The 21939-nt window shown below is 33.1% G+C and overlaps 1 protein-coding gene across 2 annotated transcripts in view; it reads right to left on the bottom strand.

The window, feature by feature from the left end:
* Window positions 1–702: 702 nt before the first annotated feature.
* The window catches only part of LOC144965975 (putative ubiquitin carboxyl-terminal hydrolase MINDY-4), a 22804-nt gene continuing 1567 nt past the window's right edge, over window positions 703–21939 (bottom strand). The window contains exons 3-18 of one of the 2 annotated variants that reach the window (XR_013644132.1): window positions 20938–21157; window positions 19852–20036; window positions 18270–18691; window positions 16557–16728; window positions 15904–16020; window positions 12896–12984; window positions 12676–12774; window positions 12010–12073; window positions 11451–11516; window positions 9644–9714; window positions 8271–8334; window positions 6238–6402; window positions 5833–6013; window positions 5234–5312; window positions 1665–2120; window positions 703–1289 (exon numbers count right to left, since the gene is read on the bottom strand). Coding sequence is in view for 1 of the 2 variants with exons in the window: in XM_078901892.1 (XP_078758018.1) it covers window positions 2072–2120; window positions 5234–5312; window positions 5833–6013; window positions 6238–6402; window positions 8271–8334; window positions 9644–9714; window positions 11451–11516; window positions 12010–12073; window positions 12676–12774; window positions 12896–12984; window positions 15904–16020; window positions 16557–16728; window positions 18270–18691; window positions 19852–20036; window positions 20938–21157 (2043 nt within the window). In the remaining variant the exon portion in view is untranslated. Of the gene's footprint in view, window positions 2121–5233; window positions 5313–5832; window positions 6014–6237; window positions 6403–8270; window positions 8335–9643; window positions 9715–11450; window positions 11517–12009; window positions 12074–12675; window positions 12775–12895; window positions 12985–15903; window positions 16021–16556; window positions 16729–18269; window positions 18692–19851; window positions 20037–20937; window positions 21158–21939 lie in introns of both variants that reach the window. The other variant, XM_078901892.1, reaches the window with a different exon arrangement.

Genomic DNA, 21939 nt, shown 5'->3' with positions numbered 1-21939 from the left:
AACCAAAACCAAATTTGCAGATCAGGTCTGCAATTTGTTCCAACACATTTTTCCTATTCTGCTTGAAGCTCAAAGAAATAAATAACAATGTGAAAGTGAATGTAAGCTTCAATTTAATATACGAAAACAGATAATATGGACATTTCGGGTTTCCCCTATCAACAAAACAGGATGAATGAAACATTACAGACGAATGAGATAATGTGGTAGTGGCGTTAAGATGAATACATTTTTTTTTCCTGCCCCACAATGTTTTTGTTTATTCTTCTTAACAATGCCACTACAACATTATCTCATTCGTCTTTAGTGTTTCATTCATCCTGTTGTTTTGATAAAGGGGAAACTTGAAACGTCTATATTATCTGTTTTCGTATATTAAATTGAAGTTTACATTCAATTTCACATTGTTATTTATATTTATTGACTTAATTTTGGTCTTTTGTATCAGGAAGGTAGAAAAAATAGGTTAGAATGTTAGATGTATGTTTTTAGTGCTGAATCTACATTAATTTTTTATCATGTTGCAGTCATCATGTGACATTTGAGCGAGGTCAATGACTGAATGGATGGGGATTAGGCCAACTTTGGCCCCCAGTTTTATCAATGGATAGGGCACTTTCTAGCCTTCTATCGAACCACACGTGGAAGACAACAATAACCAAAAAAAAAAAACCCACAAAAAAAAAAAAAAACAAAGAAATATTTACATTTCCAGCTTTTATTGATAATTGTAGTATTGGTTTTGATTTGGTGAGTTTTAGTAAAACTTTTGTCAAAGAAGACAAGAGCTGCGTAAAATCCCAAGTCAACCAGAATAATAAAACAATGGAAGCTGGTCATTGACCAAATCAAAGACTCCACTGTACACTTTACAGATGCATTATTATTGATGCCACTACTACCATGCTTTATTTACCCCAAGGAAATATAAAAATCGGTTGACGATGGGTTGACATTGAAATAAATCATTCTTTTGAATCCATGCTTACATGAGGGTTTGCTAAATCAAAATAATGATAAATAAATAAAAAAAGCTTATGTTATTTTCTACTGAAATCAATTAATTAAATAGACACAGGAATATATTTAAAAAGATGTGGGTTTTTTGGGCAAAACAGATTTTAATAATAGTTGAACATCTACGCATATTTTTATATAATATAGTTTATATAAATTAAGTGCTACTTTATTATAATGGCTATGGCAAAATATCTTACTCTCAACGAAGCTAGGGAATGATGGTGAATTAAAACCAATAACAGATGTAGGTATTTTGAATACTTTTCTTACTATTTGACGCTTTAAGACTATCTGTACTGCAATGCACTTAGTCAAAACAAACAACAAAAAAAAACAGAAAAAAAGAAGGTTAAAAGCTAATTCAGTTCTACACCATGTTAATAAGTCCAGACCCTAAACCACAGAAACAGATTTATCACAGTTTGGCTCGTTGCGAGATGTGGGTTTTTGGGGGGTTTTTTTGGGGGGCAAAACAGATTTTAATAATAGTTGAACATCTACGCATATTTTTTTATAATATAGTTTATATAAATTAAGTGCTACTTTATTATAATGGCTATGGCAAAATATCTTACTCTCAACGAAGCTAAGGAATGATGGTGCATTAAAACCAATAACAGATGTATTTTGAATAATTTTCTTACTCTTTGACGCTTTAAGACTTTCTGTACTGCAATGCACATAGTCAAATAAAAAAAGAAGGGTTAAAAGCTAATTTTTCTACACCATGTTAAGTCCAGACCCTAAACCACGGAAACAGATTTATCACAGTTTGGCTCGTTGCGTAAAAATGTAATAATTATTCCTACAACTGGTATTTAAATCACAAGATTCTGGTTTTATGATTGTTTATAATGAAATTAAGTTATGTCCAAATACATTCACAGCCATACAAAAAGTTGTACATATTTTAATTGGTGTTGAAATCAAGTTTTTGTGGACATCATTTAATATCTTTATGGGTGACATATTTGACAATGCAAGATTTAAGATAAAATGTAAATTTTAAACAAATTCCTGCACATCACAGCAGGCATCATAAACGTCATCATCATAAAATGGGGTCATAGCCATTCCAGTCTATTTCAGCATCACTCCATCTGGGGTTTAAGATAAAAAGAGAATAAATTAATCTAACATTACAAAATAGATTGTTTGCCACTCATGTCTGCTATTGGTCAACAGGGCTATAGCAATGATAATGATAATAGCAATTTATTTGTAAAATCACCTCAAGGGCAGTATTTTTTTTTTCAAACAAGACCAAGACATCTTACTTATTTTATCCACTGCCTCAAGTGACGACACCCTGGGTGGGGTTCCTGACCTCCCATAGTGGACAGAGTTACTTACTGCGTCTTCTATTCCCCTATATCTGTTTTCCAACTTGCTTTCTGTCTTTGCCTTGGAATGAGATTACTTGGTTTTGTTCTGGTCCTGGCCGGATGCCCTGACTGAGAGGGAAACAGTGAAATGTATAGTTAGTTTTGGGAGATGATATTTTTTTCCTTGTAAATCATCTCTCTGATATGCACTATGTTTCTTTATATTATATATGATTTGTAAAACATTTGAGTGTGTTCCTCTTAGTGGGGTCCAGTGCTTGTGTCTGGATGAGACTTTTAGGTGATCTCAAACTAAGTACACTGATAACACTGATACTGATAGTGTGCTCTTGGAATCTACATCTGTTCCCTATTTGAACCAATTCCCCTTTGTCTTACCTTATGTTGTTTGCCTTACCCAATGTGGCAAATGACTACCTTTGATGACCTGTCAAAATGGGTCCCTCAAAATGGTCTTCTATATATTTCTCTTACTAATTCTAAATCTAAAACCACTCACACAGAGAAAGATAAAAACATATTGAGATATCTTTTAAGGGGGGGGGGGGGGGGGGGGGGGGGGGGGGAGTTAGAAAAACAAACAGGCAACCAGGCACTTCTTGAACTGAATCTAAAGCTAAAACAAAAAAGACCCCCCCCCCCCAAAAAAAAAAACAAAAACAAAAAAAACCCAAAAAACAACAAACAAACAAACAAAACAACAACACAAAAAAACCCAACAACTCTGAGGTGGAAAAAAGACACCTTCAAGAAGATAAAAACTGATAACCAAAGAGAACTATACCGACGAAATAATAAAAACTCAAGTTGTATGTAAATCAAAAGTAGAAATAGGGACAAAAGTGTAATGATTCACTCAATCAGACCAAAAAACTTTAAGCGAATATACAAAATATATATAAATACAATCATACACACTTGTTCAGATATTTATCTTATACTAAATAACCAGTTTGTTCCAGTTTCCTCCAATCCAACAGTCACGCAGAATTATATTACATATGACCAAGACAATATGTATACACTTATAATAAAGGAAATCAAAGTATCAGAGAAAGGTGTTGCAAAGCTTCAAATGCGATTAAGAAACAAAGTAACTGGGCCAGATAGCATTCCATGGAAATTAATGAAAAACTGCTCAAACGAGGACCTACATTGACGCAAATTTCACAAAGATCAGTCAACCAAGGGAAAGAAGCTAACAATTGCGAAAGAAAAGGAAAATTTACACCGATTTACAGACAGGGAGAAAAACAAACAATAGCAGAACACTACAGATCAGTATCTATTACACCAACCACCAGTAAATTACTGGAATTTGTCATATTTTCTAACACGAATCATGTAGAGGTCAAATCAAATGTTAACAAAATCACAAAATGGTTTTAGGAAAAAAAAAGGGCACCTGGAACACAACTGACCACAACAATAAATGACATAGCAGAAAACAAATAAAAAATTACAAACTGATGCCATTTTTTTTAGAATTCATCAAGGCTTTCAACACATTCCACCATCATAAATTGACACTGAAATTCTGGAGATACAGAATACTTATTCTTTTTTTTTTTCCTTCGTTACCCCTCATATTATCTTCATGTCTGAATGTCTAGTTGGTGGAGGAACACCATTGTCTTCCTCGACTCTGTCAGGGGCCCACACAGTTTGGTCTGCAGAGGTGTGGTTCCAGGCCAAATATCGCCTCTTGCTGTTGCATAGTTAAGGCAGGTCTGGAGTATATGGTGGAGAAACAGGCATGTGTGATTGTGATGAAGGAGAAGAAGACGCCCACCATATACTCCAGATATGGAATACAAAATTCCAATGAATTGAGCCCATGACCAATTGAAGATAGGTAGTTGTTGTGGATGCCATCAGAGTCAACTTAAGTGATGTCTGGTCTTCCTCAAGGTACAGTTCTCAGACCCCTCCTATTCTTAATCCTTATTAATGACAAGGCAGAGAGACTTACACCAGGAAACCAACTAAGATTGCGGATGACTGCCTTCGGACAATGGGAATGAAATAAGACACAGAATTTCTTTAGACTGAGCTAAATAATTTACAGTGCTGGGGAAAAGAAATTAGCATGGAATTTCACCGTCAAAAGTGCTAAGTTCTAAAATTCACAAAATACAGGATAATTGCACACTCAAAATATATGATATATAAATAACAGATCAGAGAAAATAGCAAGGCGAAATGTGAAGGAATAACAATCTCTAACAAAGTGTTGGAAAGATCATGTAAGCAAACTCTATTTTAGGCTCCCACAGAATAAATTTAAACGGCAGCAAGAATGAATTAAAATTAGAGTGGTAAAAGCCCTCGTTCAGCCTACACTACAATATAGCAGCTCTGTTTGGGACCCTCATCACAAGTCATAAATCAAAGAAATCAAACGAATACAAAGCAGGGAAGTTAAAATTTATTAGGTAATTAAAACAAACAAAAAAAAAAAAACCTACAAAACTGATTAAGACCTTGACCCATTACAACAGAGAAGAAAGCTTGACAATTGTTTGCAAATGCCTAAATGACCAAGTGAAATTGCCTCTTGTTGATATTCAACAGAACAAGAGGAAGCCATTCACAATCACTTCAACTCTTTCATTGCGTCAACTTTGAGGCAGTGGAATGATCTCAAATCTCGAGTAAAAGAACAATGCAAAAGTCTGTAGAATCTTCAAAATGTTGAAGTTACAGACTAACAAGGAAGAAGAAGAAGCGGGATGAACGCTAATTGCTTATTTAAACTTTTAAATAAGAATTTGAGAGACCATTGTCCAAAATTCAGGTTGGTGTTTAGTAAAATTCAGGATTAGTGTTTAGTAAGATAACAGATGCTGTGCTATCCAGCAACTCACTTTGTACGAATGCAATGATCCAGAGGTGGCACCAAATCTTCTTCAGATGCTGGGGGCTTGTAGGTAGGATTAAGATTAGCTGGGAAAATATAAACAATTTTTTTATTAATCGAATACAATTCTGACATTTTTTGCCTTCCAACAATGAAACAGGTACAACAATGCCTGTGACAATGAGGGTTAAATTTCGTTATTTCTGAGGTTTAATTGAATGCAAGATGCTAACACTAATACTAATAAGTTGAAAAAAAAAAGACTTTCTTTAAATAACGTATCTTGTTTAATCTTATTGCTTTAAATCCAGATGCCACTATTTTTTACATAAAATTACAGATATATTATTAAGATAAAATAAATCTCATTGATAAAATATAAAATATATAATGCCCGAGAAATTCTGACATGCCAATTCACTTGACTTACATCAAAGAAAGAGGACTTAGACACGTCAGTGCTTTCTATTAATTTAATTAGTTTTGAAATTCTTTTAATGTTGTGATCATTTAAATGAAATACTATATTGAAGGGCAATGAGTTGGATTTTTAAAAAATACTGGAATTGAAATACAATTATAATATAATGATAGAATCATACTTACAAATGGTTAGTTTGATTTCCTCCTGCTGTCTTGCAAGACCATCATAATAATAGAGATCGAACCGTTTTTCTGCCTTCCAGTCATTGACGAGATCTTTACGAGTGGAGAATAATACGCTGAAGTGGCTTTCACTACACACAACCCATATTGGATATTTAGGAGTTTTGTAATAGGTTCCAACCTGGCAAAAAAGGGAAATAATGTATAATTCAATAGCCAACAAAGTGGCTACTACAACTATCAATTAGCTTTTGATTGAGTTAGTCATTTTAAAAGAAGTAAAAATATATTGAGCACAATTTTATAATCTAAAACAAAGAAAAAATATACATTAAAAAAAAAGATGATATAGATCTTTTCAATTTTTTGAGAAAACAGTAAACAACATTAAAGTACAGTAGGTACCTGGCAAGATTTGTAATGTTCAAACAGAGACAGTAATCCGATGTCAGAACGACCGGAGACTCCCTTCAGAATGACTTGATCTTCTCCGTCACCAGAGCCAAGCTCCATCGTATCATTGAACACATTTGATGTTGCTTTTCCCGTCAAGAGGAGGTTCACAAGATCCTGAGAAAAAGTTTGTTAAATTATCATGCATGATGTCTTTGTAAATGTCCGCTTTGCAAAAATATTAATTGCTTACACATCAAAACAAATATATATCTCTCTTCATTGCACTTTATTATCCACCTGTTTCCCAATTGCTGTTCCAGTCCTGAATATATTTCTCTATTAGAGACCAATCGTCTCAAAGCGGTATTTTGTAGGAGTGAACCTGACGCTTGGAAATTTTAAGCTTAACATAAAAAAAACTGAGTGAAGATACGACATACCTTCATCAAAGAGAATGGGATTTATTTCTTTACTGATTCGACCTTACAGATGGACAAAAATACTCGCAAATCTGAGCAACGCTCCAAGCCCATTAATGAATATACTTGTAAAATGAACTGGGTGGCTGTAGACAAATATTCTAAATATAAATCTGACTTAATTCGCTTGGGCATTTTTTGAATGGTAGCTGTGATTTTTCTTATATAACTCATCCTGGGTATGAAATGCCAAAAGATTTTTTTCAAAAATAAAAAATAAAATAAAATAAAATTCCACTTATTCATCCCCATAGGTCTTTGGCGTTCATTTCAAGGGATGATTAAAATTGTTCACGGCCACAAAATAAGCAAAGGCGGGGTGACTTGCTCAAGGTACACAGAGCAGCAGGTGTGTTTTAACTCACTCAGTCCTAGAGATTCTTGCTACTTTTCAAAATTGGAAAAAAAAAATGTATAAAAAATGAGCATGTACATAGATAGTTTTATTCAACTATCACCAACATGTAAAAACTAAAAACATTAGCTTTGATATTAAGCCTATAATTTGTCTCAGAAAAATGTAATAAATAGGCATGGGGTAAAAATAACCCCGGGTAAACTACGGATTTAGTCGGTGTTAGGGTTGAGTGAGTTAAACTATGTGTCTCCAAGTCACATGGTGAAAACTATACCACTGTGTAACGCTGTACCAAAACATTTCTGATGAAATTCAGCAAGGTGAAACAATGATTAAATCTTGAGTTGGCTGTGACTGAACTCCATTTACAAAATAATTGCAAAGGTAAAAAAAAACAAAACAAAACAAACTACCTCACCCCCAAAGAAAAACAAAACAAAAAACAAAACCAAAACCAAAAAAAAACAACAAAAAACAAAGAAACATTCCCCCCCCCCCCCTAAAAAAAAATGCAAACAAACAAATAAGAAAAACAAACGAAAACCCAAAAGTCTGTACAATATTATTATAGTAGAAATTTTAAACAAAATGCGAAATTGAAAGCACGTCAAAGGAAGAAAACGAAGTAGGAAACTTCTCTGGCTTTAAATAAAGAAAAAGAAATATAATATTTTGAAAAAGTGATATCAAAATAAAATTCAAATATGTATCCATAACACTGTGAGCGTTATAAGACATACAATCGAAATGAGAAAGACACTTTGGGAAACAAACAAAGCCTAAACTTGATGGCTAATCAAGAGGTATACATCTGACTCTGACAAATTTCTACACATAGCCAGGCTTTCATTTTCATTTATATCTTCATCAGATGATACCGTTTTCCCACAAACTCTTGACTTGCCATAATAATCAAGAAAAAGACCTGAAAAAAGTGTTATGAAACACTACCATACAAAACTAATGGACTAACAATATGTAATATACAGTACTACAGATACTACAAAGGGGGATGGGGATGAGGGAGGGATAGATAGGGTGGTTTGTATACCGATTATATAAACAGACAAAGTTTCTTGCTGTGCATGGCACTGTTTCATACACACTATTAATCCCAGATCTTTATCTTATACCAATGCTCGTTCTCTAATTTGTCACATAATAATCAAGACGCAATAGCTATTTTGCCTGTCGGTTTGACATACCTGAGTACAGTATCCATGAGCAGCTATCATCTTACCATCGGGGGTGTCAAAGTCGGATTTTACTCTGGAAAGCAAAAGATAACATAGAACATTATATTATGAGACTATTGTCATCAAATACATTGTTTTCATAATGATAAGTGTTAATGTTTATCATAATAATAAAATCTTCTGCAGTTTTATTATGGAATATCATATTTACAAATATAAGCTGCATACAACGATTTTTGACAAGATCATTGTGGTATCACTAGTCTTTTCATAATGAAATACTTTTATTTAATCGATTTAAAAGAAAACATGAAACACCTTCAAAAAGTCCAAGATTATGCTCCATGTGTTGCACTACAGAATAAGAAATGGAAGAAGTGACTTCATTTCTCACCAAGCTGAATTAACTTCAAACAGCCCAAAACATACCGTAGGTATTAAGCAGTCTTTTAAATGCATGCATGAAACAGCTGTTGAATATCCTCATGATCTACTACATTACTAACCACAGAGAAAATCACTTAAGTAAAATCAATGCTTTCTCCTACTATACATTCTGTGAAATAGATTCAAGCCCGGGAACCTTGTTTCAAATTTTTGGTCAAAAGTTGTGGAATGGTCTCTATGATGACATTAAAGCTTGCTAGATATTTTCAAGAAATTTTCGAAGAAAATATATTATAAATTTAGAGTCTGAATATCGAGTCAATTATTTCATTTTAATAAAAAGTTTTTGTATGAACTTTAGGAACCTTTCAAGTAATGCCCTCTACACTGGGACCAAAGAGGCATAGATATGCAATACATAGGTTTCATTATTATTATTATTATTATTATCATTATTATTATTATTATTATTATTATTATTATTATTATTATTATTATTATTATTATTATTATTATTATTATTATTATTATTATTATTATCATCATTATTATTATTATTAGTATTATCACAATCATCATTATCATTATTTTCATTATTATTATTATTATTACTATTATTATGGGAACAGCGTGGCTCAGAGGTACGGTACTTGCTTCGTGCCCAAAAGGTACTGAGTTCGATCAACCGCCAAGCTGTGTGGCCTTGAGTAAGTCACCTCGCCCTAGCTCACTTTGCGGCGCTGCACTGCAGCTGATGCCTGGGTTATTCCATCTTCCCTTGGAATAGACCCTAAAGACAAATTTCCCCATGGGGATGAATACAGGGAATTTTATTATTATTATTATTATTATTATTATTATTATTATTATTATTATTATTATTATTGTTATTATTAGTATTATTATTAGTATTATTAACATCACCAAAAGAATCTGGTGGGGATTTGGAAACAATTAAAGGGAGTTGTTAAATAAAAAACAAAACTAAAACATACTGATGAGGTTTCCTGGACAAAATTGCTGAATACATCGTGAGAATAACTCCAGGACAGCCATCATTTTCAAACTATGGAATAAAAAGATAAAACAAGCAGTGAATAAACAAGAGAAAAAAAACAACAAATAAATAACTTTATGACAATATACGAGTAAAATACGAGCCTGTTTAAACTGAATTTTGGGGTTTTGGACAGGAAAAATATAAGACTATAAATATATATAAAGCAGACCACCTCAAATATTTGTTCTTGAGATTCAAAAACGTTTTAATTTTCCATAGTAATTCTATAAAGGCTTGAACCACACAGCGGTCAGGGGTAATGACATTCTTTTTTTTTCATTATGAATACTAAGCTGCTAGAATCTGTGAACTGTAAAAAGTATTGAGCCTTGAGCTATATATATATAGCGCAATATCCATTAAAAGTGCTTGAAGTCGAAGTGCTTTACAGGGGTCTTTAGCCAACAGCAACACTGAATATGTAGGTGGTATTACATTTTTTTTTTTTCTGACAGAGACAACACTGTTAACAGCCATGTATTCTTTTTACACTGGAGTATGGCGAGAGAATGTGAATAAAGAGCCTTCTCTAAGGATTCAAGTAGGCACTGCTCTGAGCAGGACTCGAACTCTGGACCTTCTGATCTGAAGGCGAGTGTCATACCACAAGACCACATAGCTGCACAAATATTAATATAACAGCTGATGAAATTTATGAACTACTTAAATAATTCAAATGGTATTACTTTCCGTATAATCTAGAATGATAGGAGAAGAGATAAAAAATATTTTATACAAATGAATGAAATTCTAACTATCCCCTCCTGTCTTTCTGGATTATAGATAAAGTAGAACACAGTCCTTAAGATCCATGGGGCCCATGAAGTCGGAGTTTATCCAGTGGTTTTCTATTATGTTAAACAGACAATAGCATTTGCTTGCTACCATTTGGACAGGGTGCTAGTCTATTGCAGGAAAGAAAAAATCTCGACTACCTTCAAGATCAATACTGGTCCCTTTGTGTTTGATGCGAGTGTTCTACCAAGTTAGCTAGTTTATTATTATCCTCTTCTGCATTTACAATAACCATTTTAATTGTTTTGTTTTATTACGTGAACAGAGGAAGGGTTTTCAGCTTGAAACATTTCGTTTAACAAATGACATTCTTTTTCTTCAGCTATTATATTCATTTTAATTCAATACTTTATCATCATCTTTGCCTTTTTCACCCTGGGTCAGGGTATAGGCCACAGACAAAAAGTTTCCATCCTTCTCTATCCTGAGCTAACTTTTTTAACTCGTTCCATGACTTATTACTTCTCCGTTATATCAGCTTCTTTAATTCTTCTCCCTCAGTCCGATACTCTCTTTGTTATAGTGGAGTCATTCTTTCTACTGGTGTGTCCAATTCACCTCCATCGTCTTCTTCTTATTTCCTCTCCCACTGGTTTCTGCTGTGTTCTTTCCCATGCTTCTTCATTCTTAATTCTATCCGTCCATTTTATTCAGAGTAGCTTACACATTCAACTGTTTACAAACTGCGATGCATTCCAAGTTTCACATCCATACAGTAGGACAGACTACACATTTGAGTTGAAAAGTCTTAGCTTTAGTCGAAGGGAGATATCTTCAGTTCTCCAAACTCTGTTCAAAGAAGTGAATGCAGCCTGTGCCTTTCTGTGCTTTCACCTCTGCTTCTGTGCCTCCATCCTTGTCAACCTTGTCAATTATACTCCCGAAATACTTTATACTAATGACATTTACATTTCTCATCCTTTACGTAAGAATAGAAAAATTCTCACCTGTGACACTGACTGCAACATAAAACTTGACAACTCCTGGTAATTTGTAAAAGTGTACAAGGAGAGCTGTAAGTTTTGGAGACAAATAAAGACAATTGATAATGACATGAATTTGACAAACAACTTAATTAATTGTAGTCGATTAGATGATGAAATTGCCTTAAATAGTAAACACGTGTACAATTATAAAGATGTGTCATCACCATTCCCATCGCATAAATCCCCCTGCATTTAATGCATAATTGAAATATATGGAAATAACTTTCTTATATTCTGTTATCTAAAAAAATGCTATCCGTCAACTAAATGGTAATAAAATTAGTTAGAACAATAATTGTATATTTAGATTACTTCCTCAATCCGTCATCAACAAAATTATCTGCCATTAGAATCGCAATCGGAGGATAAATTTAACTTAAAAGCAATATGACTCTGAGAATCATAGGTCGATATGACTACAAGATAAATTTCTCACTATCATTAAATCATAGAGAGAATAAGTAATTATTGGTGACAACACACTTTAAAATCTTAATACAAATTTCATTCTGTTACTTGCCTTTTCTGTCACACCATCACCTTTGAACTTTGAGCTGCTCAAAAGATGAGTTGTTTCTGATGGCCTGTGGTATTGAGAGGAGATAAAAAAGGATAGTATTAAGTGCTTATACCAAGGATGGTGTGATAAAAATGTAAGTTTTTATTTTAAAAAGAGAGAGAACTTTAAGCCAAAGAAGAAACTTTCACTGTCAGCCGATATAACATTGCAATTACAGAGTCACACACACACTATGCAGAAAAGAGACAGCGAGTGCATGCGTTGTCTGACCACACCACAAATCGTGTTTATGTATCTTGTCATCGAGCATCGTGTCAGGTTTCTAACCATTCAGATAGACAATGTGAAGTGGATTTCTTTTGGATGAAAGTGAGTGATTCTAAGATTGGGAGTACTGATCATAGAAGTAGAAACCCTATTTTTTCTTACTTAATTGTTCAAAATTAACTATTTCGATATTGAATCATGAATGTATGGATAACACAGTTGAAATAAAGAAGATCAAATCTTGTAAGGATTATAGATTATAGGATTACAGAATTCCTGATTACATGACTCTATTCTTGTTTTAAATGTAATTATGTAAAGTTTACGGATGAATGAAAGCATTATTAAGCATCAATGCCTATATGTCTTATAGAGCAGGAAACCAAGTAAATCACTTACAGCGCAACAACAGCCCTCATCTCACTTCCAGCTCTCCAAAGCAAATTTGCTAAGGCTTGTGCTAAAGCTTTTGAGCGCTCTTGACGACTAGGATTAAACCTGTAACAGAAGAATTATCAATATTTTAAAAAAGCTTTAGATTAGATTGCAAATTTTCATCACGCTGAAAAAAAATGGCAAATTAAAAGCATTCCAATTGATTTTTTCTCTCCGTTTTTACCATTTATTTGGTTGCAATCTTTCTGGTCCAAATAGTGTTTCTTGTAAGACGCATGCCTGAACTGCAGCTAAAACACCACAAGGTCCACCCTGTGAAATTGAAAAAAAAAAAAGAAGTTATATCCACTTAGTTCTCAACTTATCAGAAAACTGAGAAGAATATTAGTGGTCAATGTAGAAAGCAAAAGAGGATGACCAGTGTGAAGATGCAACCAGGACTTAGAGTAATGGCTGGAGGGTAATCACAACAAAAGACTGGCACAGGAGTGAGAAAGTTCAAGAGGGATCAGCTGAGAAAATGAGGGGATAGAGAGAGGGAGAGAGCGAGACAGAGAGAGAGAGAAAGAAAAAAAATAAAAAATAAAAAAGAGAGAGAGAGAGAGAGAGAGAGAGAGAGAGAGAGAGAGAGAGAGAGAAGAGAGAGAGAGAGAGAGAGAGAGAGAGAGAGAGAGAGAAAGAGAAAGAGAGAGAGAGAGAGAGAGAGAAAGAGAGAAAATAAGAGAGAGAGAGAGAGAGAGAGAGAGAGAGAGAGAGAGAGAGAGAGAGAGAGGGGGGGGGGGGATATCAACTCTAAATAGAATTTACATTAAAAATTATTAACTGTTACATTTTGACTATTTTAACCATAAAATTTCAAAATGAAAACAATAGCAAATGCATCCAAAATATAATCTTATGACAGAATGGGAAAACGTGAATGCAAATCAAAAGCCACTAACGCATAGAGAAAGCCTCACATTATTATCTCAAAACTGACTTTATAAATATGAGAATATCATATTTGTTAATAAGTTTAAGGGTAGCTAATCTCCAAATCTGTAGTAGAAGCTTCTAACGGCGTCACACTACTATGTTATGATGATCTATCCAGGCCGTAAATTCCTAGCTGCATTAGTGTACAGTCGAGAACCCACCTAGAAGCTTTGTCACATTGCAATGCTCACCTAAATGCTCTGTGGTCTCAGGCTTTTTTGTCACAGCGAATCTTTGGTGAGATTATTGTCACAGATGGTCAAATCGAGGAAATAATGTATAGAGTTGTGTATCTCCTCTCTGGCAAGCGGTATAAACAGTTTTATAATATTATGTCCTGTTGTTTTGATTATCAAGTGGAGAATTTTAAATTTGAACTTGTTCTGCAGCCGCAAATATCAGGGCGATCCGCAAATTTGGGCAAATTTCCCAAAATTGGCAAATCGTGGCAAATTTTGGGAAAATTGGGAAATCGCGTAGCAAATTTTGGGAAAAAAAAGAAGCAAAAACAAAATAACGAAAAAAAATGTTGCAGCTTTGCATGGGCCCAAACCAAGCACATTAGGATTTTCAGTCCAAAGAATATTGCTCTTATGCCTCGCAGTGTATCTGCATACACTGCAATTCCCAATTTTTGTGATATTCCTCAGCATGAGTTCATGAGGTATATTGAGAAACTGGGGCCCAGTGCTGTGAGAGAGTCTGATACTGGAATTATAGATCTGACCCTATTTTGGAAGTCTGTGAAAGATTATGTTCCAGCTCTCGCTGCATTGGCGTCCCGGTATGCCTTCTCAACATGCTCGTCAGCTGATGCTGAGCGAAGTTTTTCTCTTTACAATCTTGTCTTGTCTTCCAGAAGGCATAGACTCACAGAAAACAACATCAAAGGACTAGTTTTCCTTTACCACAATAAGTTTATCGATGCCTCTTTTTTTGAGTAGTAAAAGAAAACTAGGCCTTTGATTAGTCTGACTGAAAGTGTACGTTTGTGTGTGTGTGTGATTGTCTGAAAGTTTGGGCGCATAAATCGCTTTACATTGTGTAAATTAATAAATGTAGCCTCCTTAAATGTAATAAATTGTCTTATACATATATTTTTTTCTGTATCGCGTGTTAATTTTTAGTGAAATGCTTAGTTCTCCTCGGCAAATTTGTTGGCAAATTTTAGGTCCCAATTTGGCAAAAAATGCAGATGACAGGTAAGCTTACCATGACCTGTGCATGGTGGATATTTGTAACTCTTTCATTTTTTTTTTTTTTGTTTTTTTAAAAATTGGTTTAAATTGTGTAAATCCCAATTAAACAACCTTAGTTTTCACTAGAAGTATTATAATATTTCTCTTTAATCTATTAAATGCAGCTTTTTGCTTTCACTTGAGAAAGCCTTGGACGGAAATTGCCTTGTTACATGCTGTATATGGTCATTCAGAGATGTCAGTATCCATTCCAAGTGGCTATTTTAGATGCCCATGCTGTTAAGTTGTTGAGTGGTTACTGGTTAGAAACCTTGTCGAATGATTTAGTGAAGCAGAGGAAGATTATACTAATCAGGCCTTGTTTGTAAAGTTCCGTTGATATAAATATAACTCATTATTGTTTTTATTTGTCAAGAATATTACTTACAAAACTTGTGTTGGATTCTGTTCAGAAAATTATTTAAGTTGAGTTGTTACATAAATGATAAACTGATTAAATAGCTCTAAAAGTAATCAGCTCATGCATGTTAATGAAAACATCGAGTTTGCATCTTACTTCTGCTACTTTTCTGTCTTTACATATATATAGGTTGGGCAAAGGAACATTTCCATACTAAAGGTATAGTCCTTGTATCAATGTAAAGTTGGACTAATTCAGTGTGGAAGGTAGGACGGTTGATATCTTATCAGGATTTGCAAATCACTCTGCTTTTTGACTTGATAATCGTTACTCAACTCCATTAAAATAAAAAAAAATAAATTAAAAGCCAATGTAATCTATAAATTAAGCCATTAAGAGTGATGTATTGGAGTTACATCGCTATACAAGATTTCATCATCATCATCGTCATTGTCACCATCATCCTTTCATTATAATTGCTTCAGGGTCTACTTGGTTTGTCAATATGGAGCTTCTATAGGCTTCTATCGAGAATAACTTCTGGCAAACGCTTGACTATCGAACATGTCATCTTTATCTCTGTTTTCAGTGTCTGCTATGTCACATTCCATTATTGGTACCAAAGTAGAAAAGTGTAAAAGTGAAAAATTAACTTACTTTTTTCTGAACTATTCCATACTTCAAATCTGGCATATCACTAAAACTGTAACCTTGGAGAAGCCATTCATCGTTGTACTGTTGACAAGGGGATCCGAGTACCAGGTTCTTGAGATTCTACATAAAGTTTTAAAAGAAATTGATATATCAAAATAAGACATAAGTATTTAAAAATTGGTGTTAAGTTTTTTTTTTTCTGCTAGGTCTTTAAAAAGAGTGATGAAGAAACTTCAATGATGATCAAATAATAGCATGTAGTGTTTCAAATAATGATGCTTTGAGGCACTCTGTGATCAAAATATTAAATATATCCAATTAGAGGACTGTGGTTATTTTGAGATATAATAATTAAGAAATGGTCGATAAAATACAAATCCTCAAGACCCATACATTTATTATGTGGCCAATTGATGGACATGCGAATAAAAGGCAATCTTTTAGTCTGGATATAGTGATTCAATTCACCTGTATTTGGAAAAATCATATGTTCATTTATAATAATTGTATCTCTAAACGCTAAGCTTTATTGGTTCCCCCCCCCCCCCCCCCCCCCCCCCCCCACTCAAACAGAACAATTGCTCTGAAGTACTTTGAACATTTTATTTTACGAACTTGAAAGAAGGAGAGTAACAAATTTAAACATAAATACATACCATGGCAGTTTTTACATCAATTGGTGTTGAATGGATTTTTTGAATGGGTTTTGGTTTTGAAAGAGCTGAAACTGGTCTCTGAATATCTAGATTACCGATTTCGGAATCCAAGTCATCAACATCTCCAATTTCAATGTCAGATGATTTCTTGGTACTCAGTAAGCTTGAATCACTATTTAGATTTAAAAAAAAAGAATATTGCAGATGGCAACGACAATTGATAGTCCTGATGCAGGTTTAAAATGGATTGTAAGAAAGAATTTGTTGCTTTAATCAATATCAGACATAGTGAATACCAAAAAAAAAAAAAAAAAAACATAAAAGAAAAATGAAAAAAGAAAAAAAATGAATGACCAAACCAAAGGAAATCAGCCTCAAGTAAAAGGGAAAATTAAAAAGAAAAAATAGGGTTGAGGATCAACATTGTTCATTAAAGCCAATGTTAAATTTTTATCATCGAGCACAAAATTACTTGCAATCTAAAAATTATAAAACTATTTTTCACAGATTGATATACGTGTAACTTGAAAACCTTTTTTAAATTAAGGGCAATTCCATTGCTGTTGATTCAAATGGTTATTTAGGATATCTGATGGGGCGTAATCATGAGTCCTTAATCTTTGGCCTTCGGATTTGGCCACTGATAGCTCAAAAGATTCAGCTCGATCTATGTTAATTTTCAACAATACAATAGTATAATCATTTAAAAATTACATTAGATTAATTTGTCAATTCATACATGATGTCTTATGTTATTTGTATTAATTTGTTTTGATCATAAAAATCTAGGTACACAACTCGATCACTTTCTTTAGGCTGACGTCGGTGCTTTCCCTGACATCCGCATTGGAACTATAAATTGATTGTTGTATTAGGATTTAGAATGAAGAATGAAAACATTGCTCTTGAATCATTCCGTTTCCCCAACAGCATCTAACATGTTGAAATTAAATCCAACCAATATAATTGATATTAATTAAAAGGGTCATTAGATAAGTTGGCCTGGGAGTTAAAAACAAACAAACAAACAAACAAACAAAAAATGTATTGCTCTTGAATAAAGTTTTCATACATTGTAAAAAACCCCCCAAAAAACAAGAAAGCATTCCCTCACTCGGGCATTTTGATCGGTCATTTGACGTTGGGAATCACTATCTCACTGGCTGTGCTATTGCCAAATTCATTTGTGGGAACCTACACACTTTATACCTAACTGATTTTGTCGTTGATAGCTCAAAATATTTGTCTAGATCTATGTTAATTTCCACAAGATGGTAGTATAATATGTAAAATAGATGAGTGTGCCTGTTGTAATAGTCTTTATTTCTACGCAAATATTGCAGGTTCTCCATTAGTCTACAAAAAAAAAAAACAACAAACCCCCCCCCCCCAAAAAAAAAAACAAAACAAAAAAAAACTCCATAGGAACAAGCAGTTGGCATGAATACCAGTATCACTCCATTTTTATGAGATTGCTCATCTGTCACAGGTCAGAGCCCCCCAAAAATTAAACTTGATTAAACAAAATTTCTTATGTTATATGCAATTAAAATTAACCCGCAATAAAACATTCCAAAATATAACTCACAATCTAAAGAAGACTATTCCGTTGAGAATTTGACATTCCAAGAAGGAAAATATATCATTTTCACTTAAGAGGCCATTCTCAATTTTTTTCACCTGTTATGGTTCAAATCAATGGTACACACCCACCTTTTCCTATGAGTCATCTGTGCTTGTCCTTTATCAGAAACCATACTGGAATGTTCTACACTGTAAGTTTCATCCTGAAGACGATCACTTTTTCTATCCATGCCAATCTTCTGTAAAAGATTGGCTCGTTCTTCCCCTTTCATCAACAAAGCTTCAAAAGACACAGGGGATGCCTCTTCGCTATTTGTTTTTTTAATTCTCTCTGAGGTTTTTGATGAATTCAAAAATGACAATGAATTTGAAGCAGAGTAAGGGTCTGCGGAATCTGATGTGTTGATAGATTTTCCATTTAGCATTAAATCTTGACCTCCAATGCCTGATGAATTGTTCTGCTGCTGTTGCTGTTCTGATACAGAAATTCTGGACATTCCCATTGGTTTTGGCTTCATATACTGTGAGGAATGACGCCTAGGTTTTCCGAGCTGAAGGGTAAAATATTGATGATAGAAATTGTCAGGATAAGGCAGCACTGTATCTACCAGAAAATTTGGAATAAATTCAGCACAAGTGAAAATTCTTGAGGTATGCTTGTTCATTAAGATGAGCAAAAATAACATTTAATTTATGATTCATTTTCAACAATTTATCAAATTTAAAAAAATGAAAAATTACAATTAAAGACCGTTCAGTAATTTCGGTCTCACCTGTCGAGCTCTAAAAGCCTTAATTGCAATTGTAACATTTCTTTAATTGAAACAAAAAGTCAATCAGATGATGCTACAAAAGACCAGTTACCATTTTCTTTTAAAAATAAAATTGTAGATCAATTTGTTCCAGTCCTTAAATATCTTTTTAAAGACAGAAGAGAGGGGGTTTGAGGCAGTTGAAAAAAGCGTGAACATTTATTTTAGAATGTATGTATATTAGACTAATTTAATATTTTTGGTCTTTAGACACAGTAAAAATCACAACATCCCCCCCCCCCCCTTTAAAGAAAAAAAGAAAAGTAAACAAAAACAAAAACAAAACAAAAAACAACAACCCGGATTGCAATCTGATAGCTCTATCTTAATAAATTTGTAAATTTTAAAATTATCAATGAAAAAAAATAAATAAATAAAACTAAAGTAAAGTCATGGCAAATACTAATCAAATACGACAAGAGAAAAAAAAAATGAAAATGTTAGCTGCAGTTTTGGTCAACACAATGAGGAAACGCTTCTTATAAAATGAGAAACGCTTTTACAAAGTTTGTAAACACTGGTAGTCATAGTACTATATGATCTTGTAGTATGCACTCGGTTTTGGATCGGAAAGTCCTGGGTTTGAGCCTCGCTCGGCGCATAGATGAGTCCTTGGAAAAGGCTCTTTGTTCTCACCATACTCAGGTGTAAAATGAGTACCTGGCTATTAACAGCATTGTCTCTGTCTGTAAAAATTGTAATATCGCCTAACACGTGCGATGTCTCATTCTACATGTTACATGTTGCTGTTGGTCAGGGACCCTTTGTAAAGCGTATTGAGCATATTTAGTGGATATTGCGCTATATAAAAACTCACCCTTTTTCCTTTTTTTTTTTTTTAGTATTGATAAATAATAATGAGTTAATGTGTCAGTGATGGGATTTGAAAAAAGATTTACATCATTGTTACTCATGATAGCTCCTGGTCTTTGCTTGGCAGACACGGGTCGATTGGCTGGCGTCTTTGTGGTGTAAGCAACACCATGATCAGGCATCTCTCCAGCTGATATCAAGCCTGACTTTCCACTTCCCATCGTGGTCTCTCCTTCCACATCATCATCCATCACAAGGTCATTGTTCTTTGCTTTATTCCGAATAATATAAAATGAGTGCAAGAATAATATGTTTTAAATCAATAGTTTTATTATCATTATTATTATTATTATTATTATTATCTTTATTATTATTATTATTATTGTTATTATTATTATTATTGTTATTATTATTATTAATATTATCATTATTATTATTATTATTATTATTATTATTATTATTATTATTATTATCATCATCATCATTATTATCATTATCATTATTAGTATTCTTTTATATTTATATTGAAAACGATTCTAGCAAAGGATAATATTCCTCATGCTACAGAGTACATTTTGTGGTAGTGATAAATATAAATTTAAAATATTTTGGATTCTTTATCTTAAGGTTTACATTTCATGAAAGCCGATCTTCAGATCGGAAAATGAGTATTCAAGGAGGCATATTATTTAAATGAATGTTAGAGGAGTTAATTGTGATTATGAAGCAAATCAATCATTTAAATAATATGCTTTACACTATAGCGTTTACAGTATTAACAGAACCACAAGGTCATTATTAATTGACAACACACATAACATTTTTAGTCAAATTTTGAATCAAGACAAACTTGTTTTTACATTGTGACGAATGCTAGAATTTTTACAGCACAAGATTTTAAAAATACCGCCACCTTTTTTTTCTTTTGACAAGGGTTAAAAATTAATATTGTTTTATACAAAATGTGTCAGATACATGACACTACTTCAAAGATATCTCTAAAACATTTGAGGATGAAAACTGCCCTTAAAATGTTGACAGTCGAGAGTCCATACTCAACAAATGAGTTGTACTGGAATACAGTAACTAACTATTAAATTTGAGTTAGGATCTTGGTAACGTCAATTAACAGTAATCAACAGGACCTGAAGTTCATCTTATAGTCCAATTACCTTTTATGGCTTTCAAAGATGCAGTTGAAGGTCGAGGCTTTGGTTTCAAAACGTAAGGTTCACTGCTGGGGTCATTCTTTTGAGGGCTATAGTCAATGTTAGAACTGAATCCAGATTTATCGTCAGAAGGTATTTTAGGATCAGAAGAAGCCTGACCTCTGCGTTCCATGAAAAATTTGGTCATTACCTCTAACATCGCTTTAAATGGCTTTGTTTCTTCCTAAAAAAAATAAAATGATTTATTGCAGGATCAAATATCAACAAAAAACGTCCCTATTTTACTTTGATGAAATATAAGTTTATTTACTGAATGATGAAGTTATAATATGTAACTCTCTATCACAACTTGAGTGTTGTGACAGAGCAATAATGTAACAATATATATATATATATATATATAATAATAATAATAATAATAATAATAATAATAATAATAATAATAATAATAATAATAATAATAATAATAATAATAATACTTTGACAAAGGATTTATGGAGTCCGTAATTTTGTTACTTTTTATCTAAAAATATAATTCTACGACTACAATTATTACTTTAACTATAACAACAAACGTTATTACTACTAATATGACTACTAATACATTTTTATTACTACCACTACTTTTTATTTACTACTACTACTACTACTACTACTACTTCTACTACTACTACTACTACTACTACTACAACAACTCTACTACTACTACTACTATAACTACTACTACTATTACTACTAGTACAACTACAACTACTACTACTACAGTCCACTCCGGATAATCACAATTCGGTTAATCGCAACTTTAGGTTAATCACAACATTTCCTAAGAAACAGAATTAATTCTATATAAAAGTCACTGGTTAATTGTAACAAAGTTTGGTTAATCGCAACAAATTTTCACCCTCAAAAAGTGGTTAATTCAAGAAATCAATCAAACAAAATATGTTTAAATTTTATCATGGAAGAAATCGTGACAAGTTGAAAAATCGAGAGTGAGCAGGATTT

This window comes from Berghia stephanieae, chromosome 2 (assembly GCF_034508935.2).
Source record: "Berghia stephanieae isolate SIO BIC M18660-M18661 chromosome 2, UCSD_Bste_1.3, whole genome shotgun sequence".
NCBI classification, from domain to species: domain Eukaryota; kingdom Metazoa; phylum Mollusca; class Gastropoda; order Nudibranchia; family Aeolidiidae; genus Berghia; species Berghia stephanieae.
Note: the sequence above shows the minus strand (reverse complement) of the source record. Positions and strands in the feature narration are given on the sequence as shown.